The sequence below is a fragment of the Bison bison genome, unplaced genomic scaffold (assembly GCF_000754665.1).
Source record: "Bison bison bison isolate TAMUID 2011002044 unplaced genomic scaffold, Bison_UMD1.0 scf7180017864287, whole genome shotgun sequence".
Lineage (NCBI taxonomy): Eukaryota > Metazoa > Chordata > Mammalia > Artiodactyla > Bovidae > Bison > Bison bison.
The window spans coordinates 1556568-1579811 of NW_011494859.1; the positions used below are offsets into that span (position 1 = coordinate 1556568).

A 23244-nucleotide genomic window follows, 5' to 3' on the forward strand; every position below is an offset into this window, starting at 1 on the left:
CATCCAGTTTTACCAAGGTTGTTTATTGAAGAGACTGTCCTTTCCCCATTGTGTGTTCTTGGCCTCTTTATAAAGGATTGGTTGACCATATATATGATACATGGAATTCTTTCTGGGCCCCCTGTTCTGTTCCACTGCTCTGAAAGTGAAAGTCATTTATTCGTGTCCCACTCTTTGCGACCCCATGGACTATACAGTCCATGGAATTCTCTAGGGCCAGAATACTGGAGTGGGTAGCCTTTCCCTTCTCCAGGGAATCTTCCCAACCCAGGGATTGAACCCAGGTCTCCCACATTGCAGGTGGATTCTTTACCAGCTGAGCCACAAGGGAAGCCCAAGAATACTGGAGTGGGTAGCATATACATTCTCCAGCAGATCTTCCCTACTCAGGAATCTAGCTGGGGTCTCCTTCTTTGCAGGCGGATTCTTTACCAACTGAGCATTGCTCTATTCATCTGTTTTTATGCCACTATCATTACTGTTTTGATTTTTATAGCTTTGTAATATAGTTTGACATCAAACGTGTGATGCTTCCAGCTTTGTTCTTCTTTATCAAGATTGCTTTGGCTATTTGAGATCTTTTGTAATTCAATTGAAATTTTAGGATTTTTTCTCTTTCTGTGAAAATGCCATTGGAGTTTCGATAGGCATTGCACTGAATGTGTCACTTTGGGTAGTAAGGACATTTTATTAATAACAATATTAATATTCCAATCCAAGGACAAAGGATATCTTTCCATCTATTTGAATCTTCAGTTTCTTTCATCAGTATCTTATAATTTTCAGTATACAGATCTTTAACTTCCTTGCTTAAATTTATTCCTATTTTTATTGTTTTTGAACCTATTGGAAATAGGATTATTTTCTTAATTTTTCTTTCAGGTGGTTCATTTTTAGTGTATAAAAATGCAACTGATTTCTGTTCATTAATTTCAATTCCTATAGCTTTAATGAATTCACTGATTAGTTCTAACACTTTTTGATGGAATCTTTAGGGTTTTCTATATATATAAAGTAAGATCATGTCATCTGCAAACAGACAGTTTTACTTCCACTTTTTCATTTTAGATATATTTATTTCTTTTTCTTGCCTAACTGCTCTGGCTAGGATTTCCAGTACTATGTTGAATAAAAGTGGCAAGAGTGGGCACCATTGTCTTATGCCTGATTTTAAGAAAAAGCCTTCAATTTTTCACTTCTGAACATGATGTTAGCTGTGTGCTAGTTATGTATAGCCTGTTGAGCTACATTCCTTCTACACTTAATTTGTTGAGAGTTTTTTGTATCATAAATTTGTCAAATTTCTTTTGTAGCTAATTAGATGATCATATAATGTTTATCCTTCATTCTGTTAATGTGATGTGGCACATTTACTGATTTGCATATACTTAACTATTCTTGCATCCCAAGGATAAATTGTGCTTGATTATGGTATGTGATTCTTCTAATATGCTAATATTATATTGAGGATTTTCACATTTGTGTTCATTAGGGATATTGAAGTGTTCTCTCTTCTTCATTTTTTCGGGAGGATTTGAGAAGGGTTGGTATTAATTCTTCTTTAAATGTTTGGTAGAACTCACCAGTGAAACCATCTGGTCCTGGGCTTCTTTTTTGGGAGTTTTGACTACTGATTCAGTCTCCTTACTCATTATTGGTCTTTTCAGATTTTCTCTTTTGTCATGATTCAGTCTTGGTAGGTTATATGTATCTAGGAATTAATCCATTTTTTTAGATTATCTAATTTGTTTGCATATAGTTGTTCCTAATAGTCTCTCATGATCCCTTGTATTTTTACAGTATCAGTTGTAAGGTTTCCTCTTTTATTTCTAATTTTATTTCTTTGAATCATTCTTTCTTAGCTAGTCCAGCTAAAGATTGTCAATTTTACCTCTTCAAAAAAACAGCTATTAGTTTCATTGATATGTTTTATCATTTTTCTAGTCTCTGTTTCATTTACTTCCATTCTGATCTTTGTTATTTCCTTTCTTCTGATTACTTTGGGCTTAGTTTATTCTTGATAGTGCCTTGAGGTAAAGTCAGATTTTTGAGATCTTTCTTTTCTCTTAATATAGGTGTTTATTGTTATAAACTTCCTTCTTAAGGGGGCTTTTGCTGCATCTCTTAATTTTGGATATTTGTATTTCCATTTTCATTTAAGGGTTTTTTTTTTAAATTTTATTTTATTTTTAAACTTTACAATATTGTATTGGTTTTGCCAAATATCAAAATGAATCCGCCACAGGTATACATGTGTTCCCCATCCTGAACCCTCCTCCCTCCCCATACCATCGCTCTATTTCCCCTTTGATTTCTTCTTTGACCCATTGGTTGTTCAGGAGTGTGTTTTTTAAATTTCCACACATCTGTTAATTTTTCCAGCTTTCTTTCTGTTATTGATTGCTACTTTTATGCCATTGTGGTAAAAAAAAAAGATACATTATTTCAATCTTTTTAAATTTAAGACTTTTGTGTGATGTGGCATGTGATCTGTCCTGGAGAATGCTCCATGTGTACGTGAGAAGATTATGTATTCTGCTATTAGATGGAATGTTCTGTGTATATGTGTTAGATTCATTTGATCTAAAGTATACTTCAATCTATTGTTTCCTTATTGATTTTCTGTCTGGATGACCTGTGCACTGCCAAAATGGAATATTGAAGTCTCCTACTATTACTGCACTGCTGTCTGTTTTTCCCTTGATATCTGTTCATCTTTGTTTAACGTATTTAAGTGCTCTGATATTGAGTGCATATACTGCTAACTCCTCGAACAACACAGACTCTGAAGGTCCACTTAAATGTGTTTTCTTCCCAATAAATGTAGTACTATATGATCTAGGATTAGTTGAATCTGCGAATGTGGAACCATGGATATGGAAGGTTGACTATAGAACTTGAGCATCTGTGGATTTTGTTATCTGTGGCAGATCCTCAAGTGAATCTGCTACAGGTATGAAGGGATGACTTTATAATTGTTATATCCTCTTGATGAATTGACTCTGTCTCTTGTTACATCTTTTGTCTTTTGTTACATCTTGTAACATCTTTTGAGTTAAGGTCTATTTTGTCAAAGTGTAGGTACTTCTGCTCTCTTTTGGTTTCTACTTTCATGGAGTATCTTTTTCCATCCCTTGACTTTAAAGATATGTAGCCTTAAACCTGGAGAAGGCAATGGCACCCTACTCCAGTACTCTTGCCTGGCAAACCCCATGGACGGAGGAGCCTGGTAGGCTGCAGTCCATGGGGTTGCTAAGAGTCGGACATGACTGAGCGACTTCCCTTTCACTTTTCACTTTCCTGCATTGGAGAAGGAAATGGCAACCCACTCCAGTGTTCTTGCCTGGAAAATCCCAGGGGCAGGGGAGCCTGATGGGCTGCTGTCTATGGGGTCGCGCAGAGTTGGACACGACTGAAGCGACTTAGCAGCAGCAGCAGCAGCAGCCTTAAACCTGAAGCAGGTCTGTTATAAGCAGCATGTTGTTGGATCTTGTTTTTTATCCATTTGGCCCCTCTGTCTTTGAATTCTCAGATTTTTTTCCTCCTCTTGTTTGTTTGTGTCTGATGTTGATGCTATCTTTTGGATTTTTATTTCATGCATTGTATTTTTCAGCTCCAGAATTTGTTTGGTTCTTTTTGATGATTTCTATCTCTATTGAACTTCTCATTTTGTTCCTATGTTGTTTTCCTGATTTTGTTGAGTCATCTGTCAGTATTCTAACTCACTGATCTTCCTAAAAACAGTTGTTTTGAATTCTTTAGCAGGTAACTTGTACATCTCTATTTCTTTGGGATTGATCACTAGAAAAGCATTGTATTCCTTTGTTGGTGTATATTTTCCTTCATTTTTGTATTCTTTGAAGTCTTGTATGGCTATGTTTGCCTGTGAAGTAGTATTTACCCCTTTACTAACTGACTTCAGGAAAGAAATACCTTCACCAATCAGCCTAGCTAGGGATTCTAAGTCTTTCTCATATCCTTTCTGTGGATGCACCTTATCTATACTTGTTGTCTGTAACTCATGTAAAGCACAGCCTCACCTCCTGTCTTTGTTAGGATCTAGATTCTCCCTACTGGCTACTGGAGGAGATAATGCTGTAAGGGGCAAAGGGGAAACTAGGAAGTGGATTTCAATGGACCATTAGTATATTTCCCACTTTATAGTAAATGTTTTTTTTTTTTTTCTTTTTTACACAGTAAGAAAAAATGAAGTTTCATAAGTGGTTTGGATTCTTAAAATGTTTATTAATTTGGTAACAATTATAAAGATTTTATAAAGAAATCTTATACAACTGAGTATACAACTTCATGTTGTATACCTTGCTAGTTAGATGAATTAATTCGAATTTTAGAAGAAATAGTTATATCCTGCAACAGTCACCCATGTTATCCATGGGGCATACATTCCAAGATCCCCAGTAAATGTCTGAAACTGAATTCTGTATACATTGTGTTTTTTTCCTATACATTTCCTATACATCCCTGACAAAGTTTAATTTATAGATTAGTTACATTTCAGAGATTAGTAACAATTGCAGATAATAAAATGGAGTGGTTATAACAATATAGTGTAATGTAACTTGTGAATGTGGTCTCCCTTTCTCTCTCTGTGTCTCAAAATATCTTATTGTACTATACTCACCCTTCTTCTTGTGATGATGTGAGATTAATAAAATGTCTAAAAGTGAAAGTGAAGTTGCTCAGTCGTGTCTGACTCTTTGCGACCCCATGGACTGTAGCCTACCAGGCTCCTTCGTCCATGGGATTTTCCAGGCAAGAGTACTGGAGTGGGTTGTCATTTCCTTCTCCAGGAGATCTTCCCTACCCAGGGATTGAACCCAGGTCTCCTGCATTGTAGGCAGACGCTTTACCATCTGAGCCACCAGGGAAGCCCAATAAAATGTCTATATGGTAAGTAAGATAAATGATGGATTGTGACGTGCATGCGTGTGTGTGCGCTAAGTTGCTCCAGTTGTCCAACTCTGTGACCCTGTGGCCCATAGCATGCCAGGCTCCTCTATCCATAGGATTCTCAAGGCAAGAATACTGGAGTGTTTGCCATACCCTTCTCCAGGGGATCTTCCTGACCCAGGGGTCAAACTCCGGTCCCTTAACCCTCTTAAGCAGGTTCTTCACACTAGTGCCACCCGGGAGGCCCTGTATTGGGATGTAGCGTTAGGCTATTGACCTGACCACAGGTCACCTACTTTGGGTGATTCTGGATCGTTGATCTGTGACGATGCTGATGACTGAATGTCAGGAGCAGAGGATGTCAGTTGTTGGAGATCCCAAGCGGAATGAAGCTGGGTGGTGCAAAGTTTCATCACACTTTAGAACAATGTGCAATTGAAAATTTTTGAACTTTTATTTCTGGAGTTTTCCATTTAATGTTTTCAGAATACAGCTGGCCATGCTGCTGCTGCTGCTAAGTCACTTCAGTCGTGTCCAACTCTGTATGACCCCATAGACGCCAGCCCATCAGGCTCCCCCATCCCTGGGATTCTCCAGGCAAGAACACTGGAGTGGGTTGCCATTGCCTTCTCCAATGCAGGAAAGTGAAAAGTGAAAGGGAAGTTGCTCAGTCATGTCTGACTCTTCACAACCCCATGGACTGCAGCCTACCAGGCTCCTCCGTCCATGGGATTTTCCAGGCAAGAGTACTGGAGTGGGGTGCCATTGCCTTCTCCAACAGCTGACCATGGGTAATAGAAATTGTAGAAAGTGAAATGGTGGATAAGGGAGACTACCATAATTTACTTGAAAGCAAACCATTTTCAGTGTTTTTTAATGCAGTACTTCTAACAGAACTGCAATATAAATACAGTTTAAATTTATCATAAGAGTGAAAGGCCAGGATTAAATTTTGATCAAGGGATACTAAATTATGCCCCATTACTGCAAATATAATTGAAGCTTTAATGTATGTATAAAGCAAGATGAAATTATTCCTCTTCCTCTGCTTCCCCTTCCTCTTCCTTTTAGTATCCCATTGTATAAATATGCCACAGTTTATTCGTTCTCCAGGTTACAGGCATTTCATGTATCTCCAGTTTTGGATCCTTATGAATAAAGCTGCTGTGGACATTCTTGTACATGTCTTCTGGCAGATAAGTACATTAATTTCTTTTAGTATATTTAGTGGCATACCTAGAATATTTGATAACTAGAATGGGTCATTTTTATTGTTCCAGGTCTTCTAAACAGCAAAATTACTTTCAGTAACAATAATGAAAGGAAATGAATAATAACAACAAGATAACCAGTGACTTTTAAAACTTTTTACTTGTAAATAATTATGTATTCATAGAAATTGCAAAGATAGTACAGAAATATATTATTACCCCATTTTTCCTTCAGTGGTTATAACACAATATCATACAAGGAAATTGACATTGGCATAATGTATATGTATAATTCTGTGCCATTTTATCATGTATGTAGATCCATCTAATACCCCACACAATCAAGATACAGAACTATTCCATCACCACATGGGTCTTCCTGTGCTTCCCTTTATAGTCACAGCTACCACTCTCACCATCATCTTCATAATTTCCTGATATTGTATATTTGAACTTGTACAGTATGTGATCTGTCAAAATTGGCCTTTTCAGTCAATGAATTGTCTTTGAAGTTCATCTAAATTGCTGCATGTATTAATAGTTTGTCATTTTTATTGCTGAGAGGTATTCCATTGTGTGGATGTATTTAAATTTCTGTAAACCATTCACTTATGTACATTTTGATTGTTTCTAGTTTTTTATCTATTATGAATGAATCTAATATCAACATTTGTGTTCATATATTTGTGTGAACATAAGTTTTCCTTTCTCTCAGATAATTGCCATATGCTGGTCTTATATGTATGCTTAATTTTGTAAGAAACTAATAAATTATTTTCCAACATGGCTGTATGATTTTATAATTCTACCAGTAATGTATAAAAGATCAAGTTTTTTTCATATCTTTGCCAGCTTTTGATACTGTCATTATTAGGACAGAGGTGTGCAGTGATATTTCACTGTGGCCTTAATTGGCATTTCCTTAATGGGTTGTGATGTTGAACAACTTTTCATATGCTTATTTGCCATGTGTATATTCAATTTGGTGAAATGTATCTTCATGTCTTTTGCCCATTTTCTAATTGGATTAGCTGTTGAATAGTAAGAATTCTTTATATATTCCAGATATGAGCCCTTTGTAGGATATATAGTTTTGAAATATTTTGTCCTGGCCTGTAGCTTTTTTTTTTTTTTAATCCTCTTAATGGGGTCTTTCACAGAGAAAAAATTTTTAATTTTGATGAAATCCAATATTTCGATTTTTGTTTTACAGATCATGCTTTCAAGTTCATTGTGAAAAAAATTTTTGTATCCCCTCCTCCTGTATTGCCCCTTCCCACTTGCCTCTCTCCAGTGGTAACTACTAGTTTGATTTCTATATCCATGAGTCTGCTTCTTTTTTGTTATATTCACTAGCTTGTTGTATTTTCTAGATTCCACATATAAGTGATAACATACAGTATTTCTCTTTCTCTGACTTATTTTACTTAGCATAATACCCTCCAAGTCCATCCATTTTGCTGCAGATGGCAAAATTTTATTCTTTTTTATGGCTGAGTAGTCTGTTGTCTGTATGTACCACATCTTCTTTATCCATTCATCTGTTAATGGACACTTGCGTTGCTTTCATATCTTGACAATTATAAATAATGCTGCTGTCATTGTGGTTCATGTGTCTTTTTGAATTAGTGTTTTTAGCTTTTAGGTTTTTTTTGTTGTTGTTTGTTTTTTTCTGATATGTACACAGGTGTGTAATCGTTGGGTCATATGGTAGTTTTATTTTAGTTTTTTGAGAAGCGTTCATACTGTCTTCCACCATGGCTGCATAACATCCTTGCCAACTTTGTTATTTGTGTTCTTTTTCATGATAGCCATTCGGACAAGCAAGTGCAACTGGAATCTCATTGTGGTTTTTTTCCTTTTCCTCTTGGTCACACTGTGTCCCTGACCAGGGATTGAAACCAGGCTCTTGGCAGTGAAAACGTGATGTCCTAACCACTGGACTTCCAGGGAGTTCTCTCACTGTGGTTTTGATTTGCATTTCCCTGATGATACGCTAATCATCTTTTCATGTGCCTGTTGGCTATTTGCATGTCCTCTTTGGAAAAATGTCTTCAGTTCCTCTGTCCATTTTAAATTTTTTTTTAAATTGAGTTGTATAGGTTGTTTTTATATGTTGGATATTAACCCCTTATCAGTCATGTCATTTGCAAATGTTTTCTCTATTCAGTAGCTTGTCCCTTCATTTTGTCAGTGGATACCTGTGCTACCCAATATTGCTCTGTGCCTTCATTTCCTCATCTGCAAACTGAGGATAAAATAATAGTAATAATGAGCTTACAATAGTGTTTGCTGCAATATTGGTTGTTATGAAGATTGTAAGAGTTCAGACATGTAAACTGCTTAGAACAGTGCCTGGCAAATAATAGGCACTTAATAACTATTGTTAATAATATTATTACTCCTGGCTTTGTGACTTGGAAAGAAATTTTGGCTCCCTGAGATTTGATTTCTTTAACTCTGAAATGGGGATAATACTTGCTTATAAGGTCCTTATGAGGATGAAATAAGATTTTATATGTAAAAGTACCATGTAAAGCACCGACAAAAAGTTTTCCTCTTATCAGTAATTATTATCATTAAAATAGGTATTCTATTTGTTACTTTTTAGCTCAGCTCATTTTAATTTTTGTGGCTAGCTAATTTATATGATATAGTTACATATTAATAACCTCATATAATTTATAAATAATATTGTGGGTGCTTAGAATTTTTTTTACTGAAAGACATGCATAATCAAAAAAGTTTGAAGACCTACTGATCTGAAAAAATGAATATGATATGAGCTCTTTCATATGGTGTCACTTCTGGCCTTCTTGGCAGCATGTATCATCAACTAACTGCCTTAAGAATGTTTTTGTACTCTGGTTTTATATTAAGGAAGGAATTACCTTAAAAAAATCATTAGCAATAAACAGAAAGAGTGACAGAAACCATGTTCATTGCAACATTGTAATAAAAGTCAGAAGTAACCTTTATGTTCATCAAACAGGGGAATGTTTAAGTAAACTGTGATGTATTTATAGACTCTAGTCTCTACTATGCAGCTTATTAAACTATAATAAAGTTTTGAAGTTAGAAAATATTTTAAAGAATATTTCATGAGAAAACACTCCCAATAAAATGATAGGTGAAAAAATTAAAATACAGGAGATATAGATATGCAGAAAGACCCCAATTCTAGTAAAAAGATGCATACATAGGAAAGAAATATATATTAACATACTAATAGTGTTTATCTCTTAATAGTAGGACTAGCATTATTTATGGAGAAGGCAATGGCACCCCACTCCAGTACTCTTGCCTGGAAAATCCCATGGATGGAGGACCCTGGTGGGCCACAGTCCATGGCGTCGCTAAGAGTCGGACACGACTGAGTGACTTCACTTTCATGCATTGGAGAAGGAAATGGCAACCCACTCCAGTGTTCTTGCCTGGAGAATCCCAGGGACGGGGGAGCCTGGTGGGCTGCCGTCTATAGGGTCACACAGAGTCGGACACGACTGAAGCGACTTAGCAGCAGCAGCAGCAGCAGCATTATTTATAGTATCTTTCATAATTTTATTTTCTAGTTTTTCTGCAATGAGCATGTATTGGTTTTATACTTAGGAAGAAAGAGTTTATTTTATTTTAAATAAAAATTTTAAGTATAAGCCATATTTCTTCTTATTCTTAGGTTTTAGATTTCCATTAATTGAATAGCTTTGTTAGAATATGAATCATAGGATTGAGAAGGACTTTAGTAAGTTATCATGGCCAAATCTGAGAATTTCACAGGTGAATTCTAGACAGATGATTTTTTTTTCAGTGTTAAAGTGTGTGGTTTTTGTTTTTTTTTGTAACCTAGTAACTTCAGCTTCTGTTATCTATTGCACCTTCCACAGAATGTGGATGGCTGGTATGTTGCTAATCAGTATAATTATGTATCAGTTAAACCAACAATTATTTATTGGCCATTGGGTAAGTAGTATGGGTCATATGTTTCTGAAATATATCCTGAGTCCCAGCTCTCACAGAGATTCATTTTGAGGAGTGAGACTAATCCTCATCAAATGGTAAACAATACTCAGCTGCATCTGATAAATGTCATTTTGTGTGATATTGGCCACCCTTGGGTAATAAGAGTTTAGACCTCATCCTTTCTTTCAGTCTTAGCAATTCAAATTTCTTTAAAATTCTTTGTTGAATTCATTCTCCAGACTATAGCTTCTTTGTGTAGAATTTGATTTAGAAGACAGGAAGAATTGATGTTGTTTTGTTTTGTTTTGTTTTTTAAAAAAGCCTTCCCATCAAATGTTCTCTCAAACTTGTCCAAATGTCAGAACCACATGAGGCACTCTTAAAAAAATGCAGATGGGACTTATCCCCTGATATTCTGGTTTAACAAGTCTGATCTGGAGGAAAGGAAGAGTGGAGTTTAGAAAATATAGCTGAATAATTCTAAAGTACAGTCAGTGTTGAATTTTACAGCTCTTATATTAAAAATGGGCTCAATGAAGAACATCTGAAGAAAGCTGAAGAAAGAATAAGGTGTAAACACTTACTGAAATAACATTTCCTCTTGAATGGTGACATAAACCTAGTTGCCGAAAGGCGAGAATAGGACTGTTTTCTCAACTCTAACGGTAAGCCCTTTAGTGGACATGTGTCCTTCCCTGCCTGGAATCCAGAGGCAATAGGGAAGCGTCACTGTGATCATGCAGACTCTATCCTTGGATCTCTTCTTGGGTGTACACGCAGGGTCTCTTTCTACCAAAGCCTTAACCTAACTGTAATGTTGCAGGGACGTGTTCCTCTTCTGTTTCCTCTGTAGTAATCACAGTAATTACAATTCACTCAGCTCCTATTATCTACCAGGTATTTACATCCATTTATCTCTGAACCTTAGCAGAACCTTAAAAGACAGTTCTTTTACAGATATAAAAATAAGCTCAGATGGATCGAGTTTGTGACCCAAGGTCACACAGGAAACGTCAGAACTAGGATTCAGAGGCTGCTCCGCTTGACTACAGGGCCTGGATTTTGTCTGTGGCATCCTGGTGTCTTCCTCCTTGCAGCTCCCCCATGTGTATCCGCACTCAGATGGCCTACATCCAGTTCTTTAACTTTCTCACTTCAGTGTCTGACAGTGCAGATTTGTGCCTAAAGAGAGCAATGTCTTATGAAAGGCTCGATTTCTTTTTTAAATTGCCCTTTCAGGGAATGCTGCCAGGAGCTCCGCGCTGAGCTGTTTTGTATCCATCAGAAGGCTGTGTGTGAGGAGCGTAAAGCTCAGATAGCGTTTAACGAGGAGCTGAAAAGGCAGAAGGTGGTGGAAGAGCAGATGTTCTCAAAGCTCTGGGAGGAAGACCGCCTGGCCAAAGAGAGGCGAGAGGCTAAGGAGGAGAGGAGGCAGAAGGAGCTCGTGGAGAACACGCGCCTGGGGCTAAATGCCCAGGTCACCAGCATCCAGGCGCAAAGGCAGGCGGCACAGCGGCTGAAGGAGGAAGAGGCACTACTTGTGGTGGGTCTTTTTCAGACGCCTGTGGTGGAATGGTGAACTCAGTGGGTAAATACCTGTTTGCAGGCCTGCTTAAGAAAAGGAGAATTTTATTCAAGCCAAACCAAGGATTATAATACGGGAGACAGACTCTCAGAAGCTCTGCGAGTTGCTCTGCCTGTTAGTGGTTGAAGGCACATTCATATATATACCTTTTCAAGTCAAAGGGTCATACATCAAAATGACACACTGGTATTTTACATAAAGTTCATCGAATATAAATAGTCCAGATAAGCACATAGAAAGCAACCAGTAAGTCACCATGGCCTCTTACAGAATTCGGAAAGAATACTAATCTAAGAAGTTCCATTACTAGTGTCAGAAGAAAGGAAATAAAAATTGATCTTTACGGTGAAGAAGGCATTCCCATCTTCGAGGAAGTCTGGTTAGTGTGTAATGAAGATGCATATTTCACTGTAAAGAGGGAGGGAGGAGGCCCAAACTGGCAGAGAGAATTTTATGTTTAAATTTTCTTGTTTATCCTAAAAATATAAATTTTCTTTTATCACTATCCTCAACCCTAACCCCTAGCAGCCACTAATAGGTTCTTTAACACTATTTTTTTGTAATTTATATGTTATATAAATTCCACCCTTTTAATGTTATAATAATAACATGTTATAACAATACTGTTATATTAAATAATAATAATATGAGCATTTTCAAATGCACAGAAGTGGAGAGTCCCATGAGCCCTTGTGTACCAATCTCACAGTTTCAACAGCTGTTATATTTTGATATATTGATTTCCTGTATTCTACCCCTTCCATTATTGACTTACAATTTGTCCCACATGTGTCATTTCCCCTTTAAATACATTCTTGTTGTTGAGTATGTATCTCAACAACAATATAATTAAGGAGTTTTCTTATACATTTCAAACCTAAAAAAATTAATAATAATTCATTGTTATCATCTAAAATCAGTATCAAATTTCCACTATTGTCTGTTATTTGACATTTAAATTGGGATCCAAACATTGCTGTCCTGTCATAAGTCTTTTTGAAAGAGTGCCTGTTTATCATTCAAATCTGGGCATATTTGAGATTAGAAGGGGTGTAGTTAGTTCAGTGCCTCAGCATAACAGTGTAAAATCAGAACTAACCTGGGGAAACCGAGACAGTAGACTACTTGTAGGTTTCTTAGTCTTGAACAATTCTCTCCTATTTCCATCTCTATCTGTTTCATAGTTTGAGTTGGATGATTGCTGCTTCCTGTAGTCAATCTTACTTTTTAAAAAATGTGACCTGCTATACCACTGGCTTTTATGTTTGATGTCCACTGTTTTGCCTTAAATACTGCAGAGCATTTTCACTTATATTAGCTCATTTGACTCTCACAATTCAGTGTGGATTTACTGCTCATGGCATTAATGGAAAAGCCTAGCATATAACTCTCTTCTCACCAGCCAGAAATCATGGTATTCATGGCTGTTGTGAGTCTCAGATCAAGTCAGCTGGGACTTGTATCTCTCCTCACTATAACTGTGTCATCTCCTGTCCCAGCTGGGAAAGGACTTATCCTTCCAGGAGAGTTCAAATGCCTTTGGTGGGAGGATTAATGCCTCAATTTATACCATACCCAGATTTTCTACCAAACTCCCAACACCCAGCAGCATTGGTGCCCCAGTTAAAACTGCTTGATTGGTAAGCCAGCCAGGAGGGTCAGATAGATAAGAAAATGAGAGGAATGGGGAGTACTTTTAAAGAACAAAATGCTTAATTTACTTTTGTATATTTGACTGATGTGCACATTTCCATTCTTAGACTCTAATTGCTGGTTAATAGTGTATCCAAATCTAGATATACAGATACGCATGGAGGACTAAAGTCTGGAAGGTCAACACGCCAAAATGTTGAGAATGGTAGTAGGTGAATGGTTACCAAGAATAAGTGATTTATCGTTATACTTTTCTGCATTTTGAACTCCATACTATTTATTGCTTTATGATCACACACAGCAATTTCACAAAGCCTTATTGTTGATTCAGCAATGAAAAGTCAAGTTTTATGTCTCATAATCCCTTTACACCCAGGAGTGTGTGCTTTCCAAGAAACCCTTTATTCTCACCTCTTAAATGAAATGCATTAACTTTTTTGTTTTGTCCAACTGTATTGATGCATTATCTTCATTATTATTCCACCTTAGGAAAATGAAAATGCACAGGTGAAACTTGAGAATGAACAGGATAAGCTAAAGAAACAGAAGACAAAACAGGAAATAAGGGCTGCTTTGCAAAAAGCCCTCCAAGAGAAGATGGAGCGTATGCAGCAGGAATACAGAGAAGAGCAGGATTTGAACATGAAGCTCATGCAAAATGCCCTTCAAAGTTTACAGGAGGAGACTGATAAAAAGAAGCAAAAAAAAGTAAGACGCTTACTCAATGCCTATTATATGCTGGAGAGGTTCCTTGTTGAGCTGTCAGTCTTATGGGAGTCAGCCACGTGTAGAATAAACCATAACACTGCTTCTGTAAGTGTGGTCCATGAACCACAGCATGAGTGTCATCTAGAAGGATGTTAGAAATTCATCGGCTCCAGAATCAGAATCCCCAAATTCAGGTCTATGGCAGGGACAAGAAGCCTGTCTTTTAACAAGGTCTCCCAGGTGATTCTGATGCTTGGTCTGTTTTGAGAACTCCTACTCTATAGCTTTGGAGAAGGCAATGGCACCCCACTCCAGTACTCTTGCCTGGAAAATCCCATGGATGGGAGGAGCCTGGTGGGCTGCAGTCCATGGGGTCGCTAAGAGTTGGGCACGATTGAGCAACTTCACTTTCACATTTCACTTTCATGCATTGGAGAAGGAAATGGCAACCCACTCCAGTGTTCTTGCCTGGAGAATCCCAGGGACTGGGGAGCCTGGTGGGCTGCCGTCTATGGGGTCGCACAGAGTCGGACACAACTGAAGCGACTTAGCAGCAGCAGCAGCACTCTATAGCTTGGTGTTAGTACTGTGATAGCAGGATGGCGTCACAGGAAGTAGAGTGACTAAGTATGTCCAGAAACTGGGGAGACTTCACTGAAGAAGGGGCGTTCAAGCTGGACTTTGAAGGAAGTCTAGTTTTGACAGCAAAGAGAGTAGAGAAAATCACTCCAATATTTATTTAGTTGTTCCTTTGAAATTTATATTGAACTCTTTAGGGTGTTGTATTTTTCCTAAAGGTATTATGATTTGTTTTGTTTTGTTTCAGTTGACTTTACTTTTCAGGGAAGTTTTAGGTTCACAGCAAAAGTGAGCAACAGGTACAGAAATTTCCCATATGCTCCTGCCCCAACACATGCATTGCCTTCCCCATTCACAACATTCTCCACCAGAGTGGTACATTTGTTACAATCGATGAGCCTACACATCATTATCGCCTAAATTTCATAGTTTATAATAGTAGGGTCCACTCTTTGGTGTTGTGTATCTATAGGTTTGGGCAAATGTGTGATGACGTGTATCTACCTTGAGAGTATCATACAGAGTAATTTCAGTAGCCTAGAAATCCTCTGTGCTCCCCATGTTCTTCCCCCTTTCTACCCCAAATCCTTGGAAATCTGATATTTTTGCTGTCTCCATAGTTTTGCCTTTTCCAGATGGTCATATCTTTGGAATTACATAGTTTATAGGTTTTTCATGTTTTCTTTCACTAACTAATATGCTTCTAAGTTCCCTCCGTATCTTTTCATAGCTTCATAGCTCTTCTATCACTGAATATATTCCATTGTGGGGATGTACTACAGTATATTTATCCATTTACCTTCTGAAGGACATCCTTGATTGTTTTGGTGATTATGAATAAAGTTGGGCTTCCCAGGTGGCGCTAGTGATAAAGAATCCACCTACCAATGTAAGAGACTTAAGAGATGCAGGTTTGATCCCTGGGTCAAGAAGATCCTCTGGAGGAGGGCATCGCAACCCACTCCAATATTCTTTCCTGGAGAATCTCATGGACGAGGAGCCTGGCAGGCTGTAGTTCATGGAGTTGCAAAGAGTTGGACACGACTGAGTGACTTAGCACAGCACAGCACATGAAAAAGTTGCTATTCACATTCTTATGCAGATTTTGTGTGCACATAAGTTTTCAACTCATTTGGGTAAACAACATGAGCATGTTTGCTGAAGCATGTAAGAGATGTGTAGTTTTATAATTGCCAAACTGTCTTCCTAAGTGTCTATACTCTTTTGCATTCCCACCAGTAATGAATGAGAGCGCCTGTTGCTCAGCATCCTGGTCAGTATTTGGTGTTGTCAGTTTTCTAGATTTGGGCTGTTCCAATAGGTGTGTATTGGTGTCTCATTGCTGTTTAATTTTAATTTCCCTGATGTCATGTGATATGGAGCATTAAGGGTTCCAAACCCAGTTCCAGTGTGTGGAGTAGACTTCAGGCAATACTCAGACAAGAGCTGGGTATCCTATCAGTTCAGTCGCTCAGTTGGGTCCAACCCTTTGCGACCCCATGGACTGCAGCACACCAGGCTTCCCTGTCCTTCAGCTCCCAGAGTTTACTCAAACTCATGTCCATTGAGTAGGTATTGCCATCCAACCATCTCATCCTCTGTCATCCCCTTCTCCTCCCACCTTCAATCTTTCCCAGCATCAGGGTCTTTTCTAATGAGTCAGTTCTTCACATCAGGTGGCCAAAGTGTTGGAGTTTCAGCTTCAGCATCTGTCCTTCCAATGAATATTCAGGGTGGATTTCCTTTAGGATTGACTGGTTTGATCTCCTTGCTCTCCAAGGGACTCTCAAGAGTCTTCTCCACAGTTCAAAAGCATCAATTCTTCAGCGCTCAGCCTTCTTTATGGTCCAACTCTCATATCCATAGGGTGTCCTATAAGTCAGCTCAGTTCTGGTGTTGTCGACCTGAAGGTAGCATCAGATTCCACAGTACAAGGAGCAGTTCTATAAAACTGCCCACCACCTCAGATGCTGGTTTTGAGCCTAGATAGTTACCTGTGCTTCTTACCACCTGGCTACAAACTGAAAGTTCAGGTGATCACCCTCCAACTCAGGATGCCAACTACAAATCCAGGTTCTTCCCTGACAGACGCTGTAAATCAGAAGTTCCCGCAGACCCTCCTTTGTGTTCGATTAATTGGCTAGAACACCTGACAGAACTCAGGAAATCAGTTTTCTCACTGGATTAACCAGTTTATTACAAAAGATATTAAAGGATACAAATAAACAGCCAGATGAAGAGATATATAAGATGAGGAGGTCCTGAACAAAGGAGCTTCTGTCCTCATGGAGTTTGGGTCATGGCCTGGTGAAATCATTCTGGTTCCCCAACCTGAAGCTTTCTGAACCCTCTCTTTTGGGATTTTCATATAGGCTTCATTACATAGACATGATTGGTTAAGTCATTGCCATTGGGTGATTGATTCACTCTCCAAACCTTCTCCTCGGCCCAGAGATCAGGGAACTGGGACTGAAAGTTTCAATGCAATAACCACGCAGTTGGTTCTCCTGGCAAACTTAGGTGTGATCCAGAAGTCACCTCATTAACATAACAAAAGACAACTTTATTGCTTTCATTACTTAGGAAATTCTAAGGATTTTAGGAGCTCTGCCAGAAACGAGGATAAAGATCAAATATATAATTTTTTAAGATGAATGGGTGTTGGATTCTGTCAAATGTTTTTCCTGTATTTATTGATATGATCATGTGGTTTTTCTTCTTTAGCTTGTTGATGTGATGGATAACATTAATTGATTTTTGAATATTGAACCAGCCTTACTACCTAGGATAAATCTTACTTGGTCATGTTGTATAATTCTTTTTATACATTGTTGGATTCAATTTACTAATATTTTGTTGAGGATTTTTGCGTCTATGTTCATGAGAAAGATAAGTATATAATTTTGTTTTTTCATAATATCTTTTTTCACTTTTGGTATTAGGGTAATTCTGGCTTCATAGGATGAGTTAGGAAATATTCCTTCTGCTTCCATTGTGAAAGAGGTTGTAGAGATTTGGTATAATTCCTTCCTTAAATGTTTGGTAGAATTCACCAGTGAACTCATCAGGGACCAATGCTTTCTGTTTCAGAAAGTTATTAATTATTAATTCAGTTTTTTAATAATAGATAGAGGCCTATTCAGAGTGTCCTTTTCTTCTTGTGTGAATTTTGGCAGATTGTATCTTTCAAAGAATTGGTTCATTTTCTTTAGGATATCAAATTGTAGGCATAGAGTTGTTCATAGTATTTCTTATCCTTTTTAATGGCCACGGGGTTTGTCAATATAGTGCTGTCCATGCTTTCATTTCTAATCTTAATTTTTGTCCTCTCCTTGGCCTCTGTGGGCATTAAGAGCGGTGCTTGCCTGATCCAAAGCCAAAGTCTCCTCAGGCCAAGCAGGCCCCTGTAGGGCCAAATGCTGCCCCCATCAAAGCCTCCTCTGGCTGCCCTGGCCCCAGTGGGCCTAAGCGCCACCCCTGCCACAGCCTCCTCCAGCCCCATAGGTCCTAGGGACCCTTGAGTGGGTCCAGGTACGTGACTACTGCAGTCCTGGGACATGACCTCAGCAGATCTGCACCAGTGGCCTAGTGAAAGTGACCTGAGAGTCATCAGGGCCATTTGTCAGCATAGCCATGGTTAAGGTGGAAGACAGAGCAGTGCCAACAACAGTGTACTTTCTGAGCCTGCAAGTGTGTGAAAGGGGACACAACAGAGCACATTCCCAGGTGTACGGCCCGAGAGGAGGAATCCTCAGAGGCCCCTCTTCCAGTGGAGTGCTCCAAGCCCACCGACGTTGCACTGCAGATAAGAAACACAGCTAAGAAACAGATCTCAGGGCCTCTGTGTCAACAACTATGAGCACATCATGCCCCTGACAGGGCGGTGATGACCGCAGAGCCAAGGGGAGGCCCTGCTCAGTAACCATCTCACCCACCATGTGGCAGACTTCAGAAGCAAGAGGAACTACAGTCCTGCAGCCTGCAGAAAGGAGACCACAAGCACAGTAAGTTAGACAAAATTAGATGACAGAGAAATCTGCTGCAGATGAAGGAATAAGATAAAAATCTGTAAGAACAATTAAATGAAGAGGAGATAGGCAATCTACTTGAAAAAGAATTCAGAATAGTGATAGTAAAGATGATCCAAGATTTCAGAAAAAGAATGGAGGCACAGATTAAGAAGATGCAAGAGATGTTTAACAAAGACCCAGAAGAACTAAAGAACAGAGATGAACAATAGAATAACTGAAATGAAAAACACTCTGGAAGGAATCAATAGCAGAATAACCGAGACAGAAGAACAGGTAAGTGAGCTGGAAGACAGAATGGTGGAAAGCACTGCCATGGAACAGAATAAAGGAAAAAGAATGAAAAGAAATGAGGACAGTCTCAGAGACCCCTGGGACAACATTAGATGCACCAACATTCACATTATAGGGATCTTAGAAGAAGTGAAAGAGATGGAAGAGAAAGGGCCTGAGAAAATATTTGAAGAGATTATAGAAGGCAGTGGCACCCCACTCCAGTACTCTTGCCTGGCAAATCCCATGGATGGAGGAGCCTGGTAGGCTGCAGTCCATGGGGTCACTAAGAGTCGGACACAACTGAGCGACTTCACTTTCACTTTTCACTTTCATGCATTGGAGAAGAAAATGGCAACCCACTCCAGTGTTCTTGCCTGGAGAATCCCAGGGGTGGGAGAGCCTGGTGGGCTGCCGTCTATGGGGTCTCACAGAGTTGGACACGACTGAAGTGACTTAGCAGCAGCAGCATAGTCGAAAACTTCCATAACATGGGAAATGAAATAGTAACCCAAGTCCAGGAAGTTCAGAGAGTCCCATACAGAATAAACCCAAGGAGGACCACACCAAGACAAAAATCAAACACAAAGAAAAAAATATTAAAAACAACAAGAGGAAAGCAACAAATAACATGCAAGGGAATTCCCATAAGGTTGTCAGCTGTTTTTTCAGCAGAAACTCTGCAGGAGGGAGTGGCATGATATATTTAAAGTAATGAAAGGGATAAATCTACAACGAGGAATACTCTACCCAGCAAGGCTCTTATTCAGCTTTGACAGAGAAACCAAAAACTTTACAGACTACACAAGCTAATAGAATTCAGCACCACCAAACCAGCTTTACCTCAAATTCTGAAGGGATTCTTTATGCAGGAAACGTAAGAGAACAAAAGATGAAGGGAATAAAGACCTACAAAAACAAAGCCAGAACAATTAAGAAAATGGCAATAGAAACACATATATTGATAATGGCCTTAAATGTAAATAGATTAAATGCTCCAACCAAAAGACACAGACTGGCTGAATGTATATAAAAACAAGACTCATTGCTGCCAACAAGAGACCCTTTTCAGACCTAGAGACACAAACAGACTAAAATATTTTTATGTCCATGCAAAGGGGTCTTCTTTGGGCCAGCAATTTGGATACTGGCCAAAGGTAGGAGATAGTTGCTTTGGAGCAAGAGGTTGTTTATCTCTTCATCTAATGTCAGGTAGGGGCCCAGCCCTGCTGATAGAGCCAGCTAGATCCCAGGGCCCTTTTTGGATTTCATATCCTATTGTGGTTGGCAACCACTAGGTTGAGGGCCACTTTTCCACACTCTGAGATCCACACAGTTCAGCTAGGGGGTCCTGGAGCTATACTTTCAATCTCTTGTAAAACTTGTGATGAATTTTTAATTAGTCTTTTATAACCTGAATAGTGAGGCATAGCCAGTGGCCCTAGTCATCTTCTGGGTCAATAAAATCTGTAAAATGATTCTAAGCAATTTGGCGGGAGTTTGTCCTCTCAGGCTTTCAATCATATTGCATGCACAACCCACCCTTGACTGGACCACCAGCATGTGGAAGACAGAGAGACATTGAATAATCAAAATGGTTAAGGGAGTACTCATCTGGTGAGTGGATGTGGATGCCATCCTCTCTAATGTCAAAGGAGTGGGGGTTTGCTTTCAGTACTAACAGGGAAGTCTTTGGAGATGACTGGTAAGTACATATTGGAGAAGGCAATGGCACCCCACTCCAGTACTCTTGCTTGGTAAATCCCATGGACAGAGGAGCCTGGTAGGCTACAGTCCGTGGGGTCGTGAAGAGTTGGACATGACTGAGTGACTTCACTTTCACTTTTCACTTTCATGCATTGGAGAAGGAAATGGTAACCCACTCCAGTGTTCTTGCCTGGAGAATCCCAGGGACGGGGGAGCCTGGTACGCTGCTGTCTCTGGGTTTGTACAGAGTCAGACACGACTGAACTGACTTAGCAGCAGCAGCAGCAGCACAGCCTGGGGCCAAATTTCTGTCCATTTGGGGCACAATATATAACTGTATAAAAACTTGAGGAATATGTCTTCGATTAGGCCCTTGTGGCCACTGATGCAAAGAGCTGACTCATTTGAAAAGACCCTCATGTTGGGAAAGATTGAAGGCAGGAGGAGAAGGGGACGACAGAGGATGAGATGGTTAGATGGCATCACTGATTCAATGGACATGAGTTTGGGTAAACTCCAGGAATCGGTGATGGGCAGGGAGGCCTGGTGTGCTGCAGTCCATGGGGTCGGACACAACTGAGCGACCAAACTGAACTGAGGCCAGTGTGCCTTTTTGTGAGTCTAACCTCTGGAGGCTGAGCCTAAGTAGAATTCCACAAGATTCCATGTGCTAGAGCCCATGACAGAACAACCGGGGAGGTGAGGTGGGTACTTGGATCTGAATCTCCATTGGTGTGTCAAAGGGGCTGAGCACATGCTTGATTAAGAAGGAGATTACATAATGCAAAGTAGCCAGCAGGCCTTCAAGTGAAGGTATGGATGATGGTGGTGCATACCTATTAGATCTTGTGAAGGGCAACAGCAGCCTGATAAAATCAAGATGCCATCTGGAATAGTCTGTCATCTGGGGCATATGTCTCCACCAAGGATATTTCCAGACATTTTTGGGGGACAAAGGAATCAATTATCTACCACCAGTTTGGTTAGAGCTGGGATAAAGGGCATACTACACCTGGATGCCAGTCAGTAAGTGCTATCATTCCCCCGTGGCCTTATATAATATGGGTCCACTCTGTTAGTGGGTATGGCACTGAGGAATAGTCATGTCCAGGGTTGTTCTTGATACTTTGTGCCCAGGGATGTAATTTGGATGAGTCTGTCATGTTACTATAAGCTTCTGGTGTTTGCTGTTGTGCGTATGTGTGTGTAGTGACCTGAGTGATCATAACTGACATGCGTGAGTTGGCTATTTCTTTCCAAATGGAGGCGCCCCATATGTACTTTCCCCAAATCATGAAGTTATCCTTTTGCCATTGCCTAGACTAGACTGTGAATCCTTTGGCTACCTCCCGGATGTGAGTAAAAATGTGTGCCCTTATGAGTCTCATTTTTATGGCCTGTTATAGATCCAGGCACACTGCCCCTCACTCTGCCAACTGAGCTGAGCCACAAGAGCTGTCCACGAGAGCGCACTAGGGATGCGCCACGGCCTATGTTTACAATGGTGGTGCTTCCAATGGTGAAGAACACCAACTCCCTTTCTGTGGCAGGAAATTGGTTGTGAGGGGTTCCCCAAGCTGCTAGAGGGACTGGCATGAGTGTGCCACTAGCTGCACCTTGCTGTCAGTGAGCAAAGGGCTGGGCATGGGGGAAAATTACATTTTCCTGTAGTTTGGAAAGACCCTTGACATCAGATTTAGTCCTTTCCTGAAGGTGCCATTTCTATTTTAACAGTAAGGCCTCGGTGGCTTTATTGAACCTCTGCTGGGTTGAATCCCCCAAAACGTGGAAGAGCATGTACTCTTGAGGCCTTGTACTTTGAGGGGATTCTCTATAGGAAGAATTATCTGGATTGGGGGTCAATTGGAGCCTCTTTAGGATTGGAGATGAAATCTAGGTCATGTGGGTTGCTCTATTCAAAGAAGTGATAGATTCATTGGACAAAACCCATCTTACAGAGGGGAGTCGGGCCTTATCTAGTATTTTCCACCAGCTTTGAGTCTTTGTGGTAATAAAGGTAGAGGGTAAGCTCAGCACTAAGCCTTAAAAATCCCATTAAGCAGGGGAAGGGATTCTCTTTCTGTAACTTTAGGATGGTACCTTTGGATTTGGAGTCTTCCTAGTCACTGGACTGAAGATGGAAATGGCAACCCAGTCCAGTATTCTTGCCTGGAGAATCCCATGGACAGAGGAGCCTGGCGGGCTACAGTCCATGGGGTCACAAGAGTCGGACATGACTGAGTGACTTTCACTACTACTACTACTAGTCACTGGAAACCTTGATTATGGTATTTCACTTTTCCTACATGGAAGACTAGAGGTTGCCCAGGCTTGATCCCTCAGATCAGTGAAGCTCTGATAAAACCCCAGCAGGTTAAGCTTTGGTTAAATACTTTACCCTGAGGGCAAACCTCATTAAGAAGAATAGAATGCTCTAGTGTATTTCAGAATAGTATATTTTCCCCTCCCCTTGCCATACACATGAAGGAATTTTTCTCAGATATTTACTGTGAGAAACTCGTAGAACTCCAGGAGGTAAAATTCACAAAAGTTGTGGGGTCCCCCTGGGCCACTGGGTCCCCTTAGAGTTTTTAACTCAGAGTTGTCCACACTTGAGCCTCCAACCAAC

The 23244-nt window shown here is 39.7% G+C and overlaps 1 protein-coding gene across 7 annotated transcripts in view; it reads left to right on the top strand.

Annotated features, from left to right (window-relative positions):
• The window catches only part of MBD1 (methyl-CpG binding domain protein 1), a 60878-nt gene that overhangs the window by 25334 nt on the left and 12300 nt on the right, over positions 1-23244 (top strand). For all 7 annotated transcript variants that reach the window (XM_010849807.1, XM_010849801.1, XM_010849802.1 and 4 more), the window contains 2 exons: positions 11322-11625; positions 13810-14028. In XM_010849807.1, coding sequence (XP_010848109.1) covers positions 11322-11625; positions 13810-14028 — 523 coding nt within the window. The remainder of the gene's footprint in view (positions 1-11321; positions 11626-13809; positions 14029-23244) is intronic.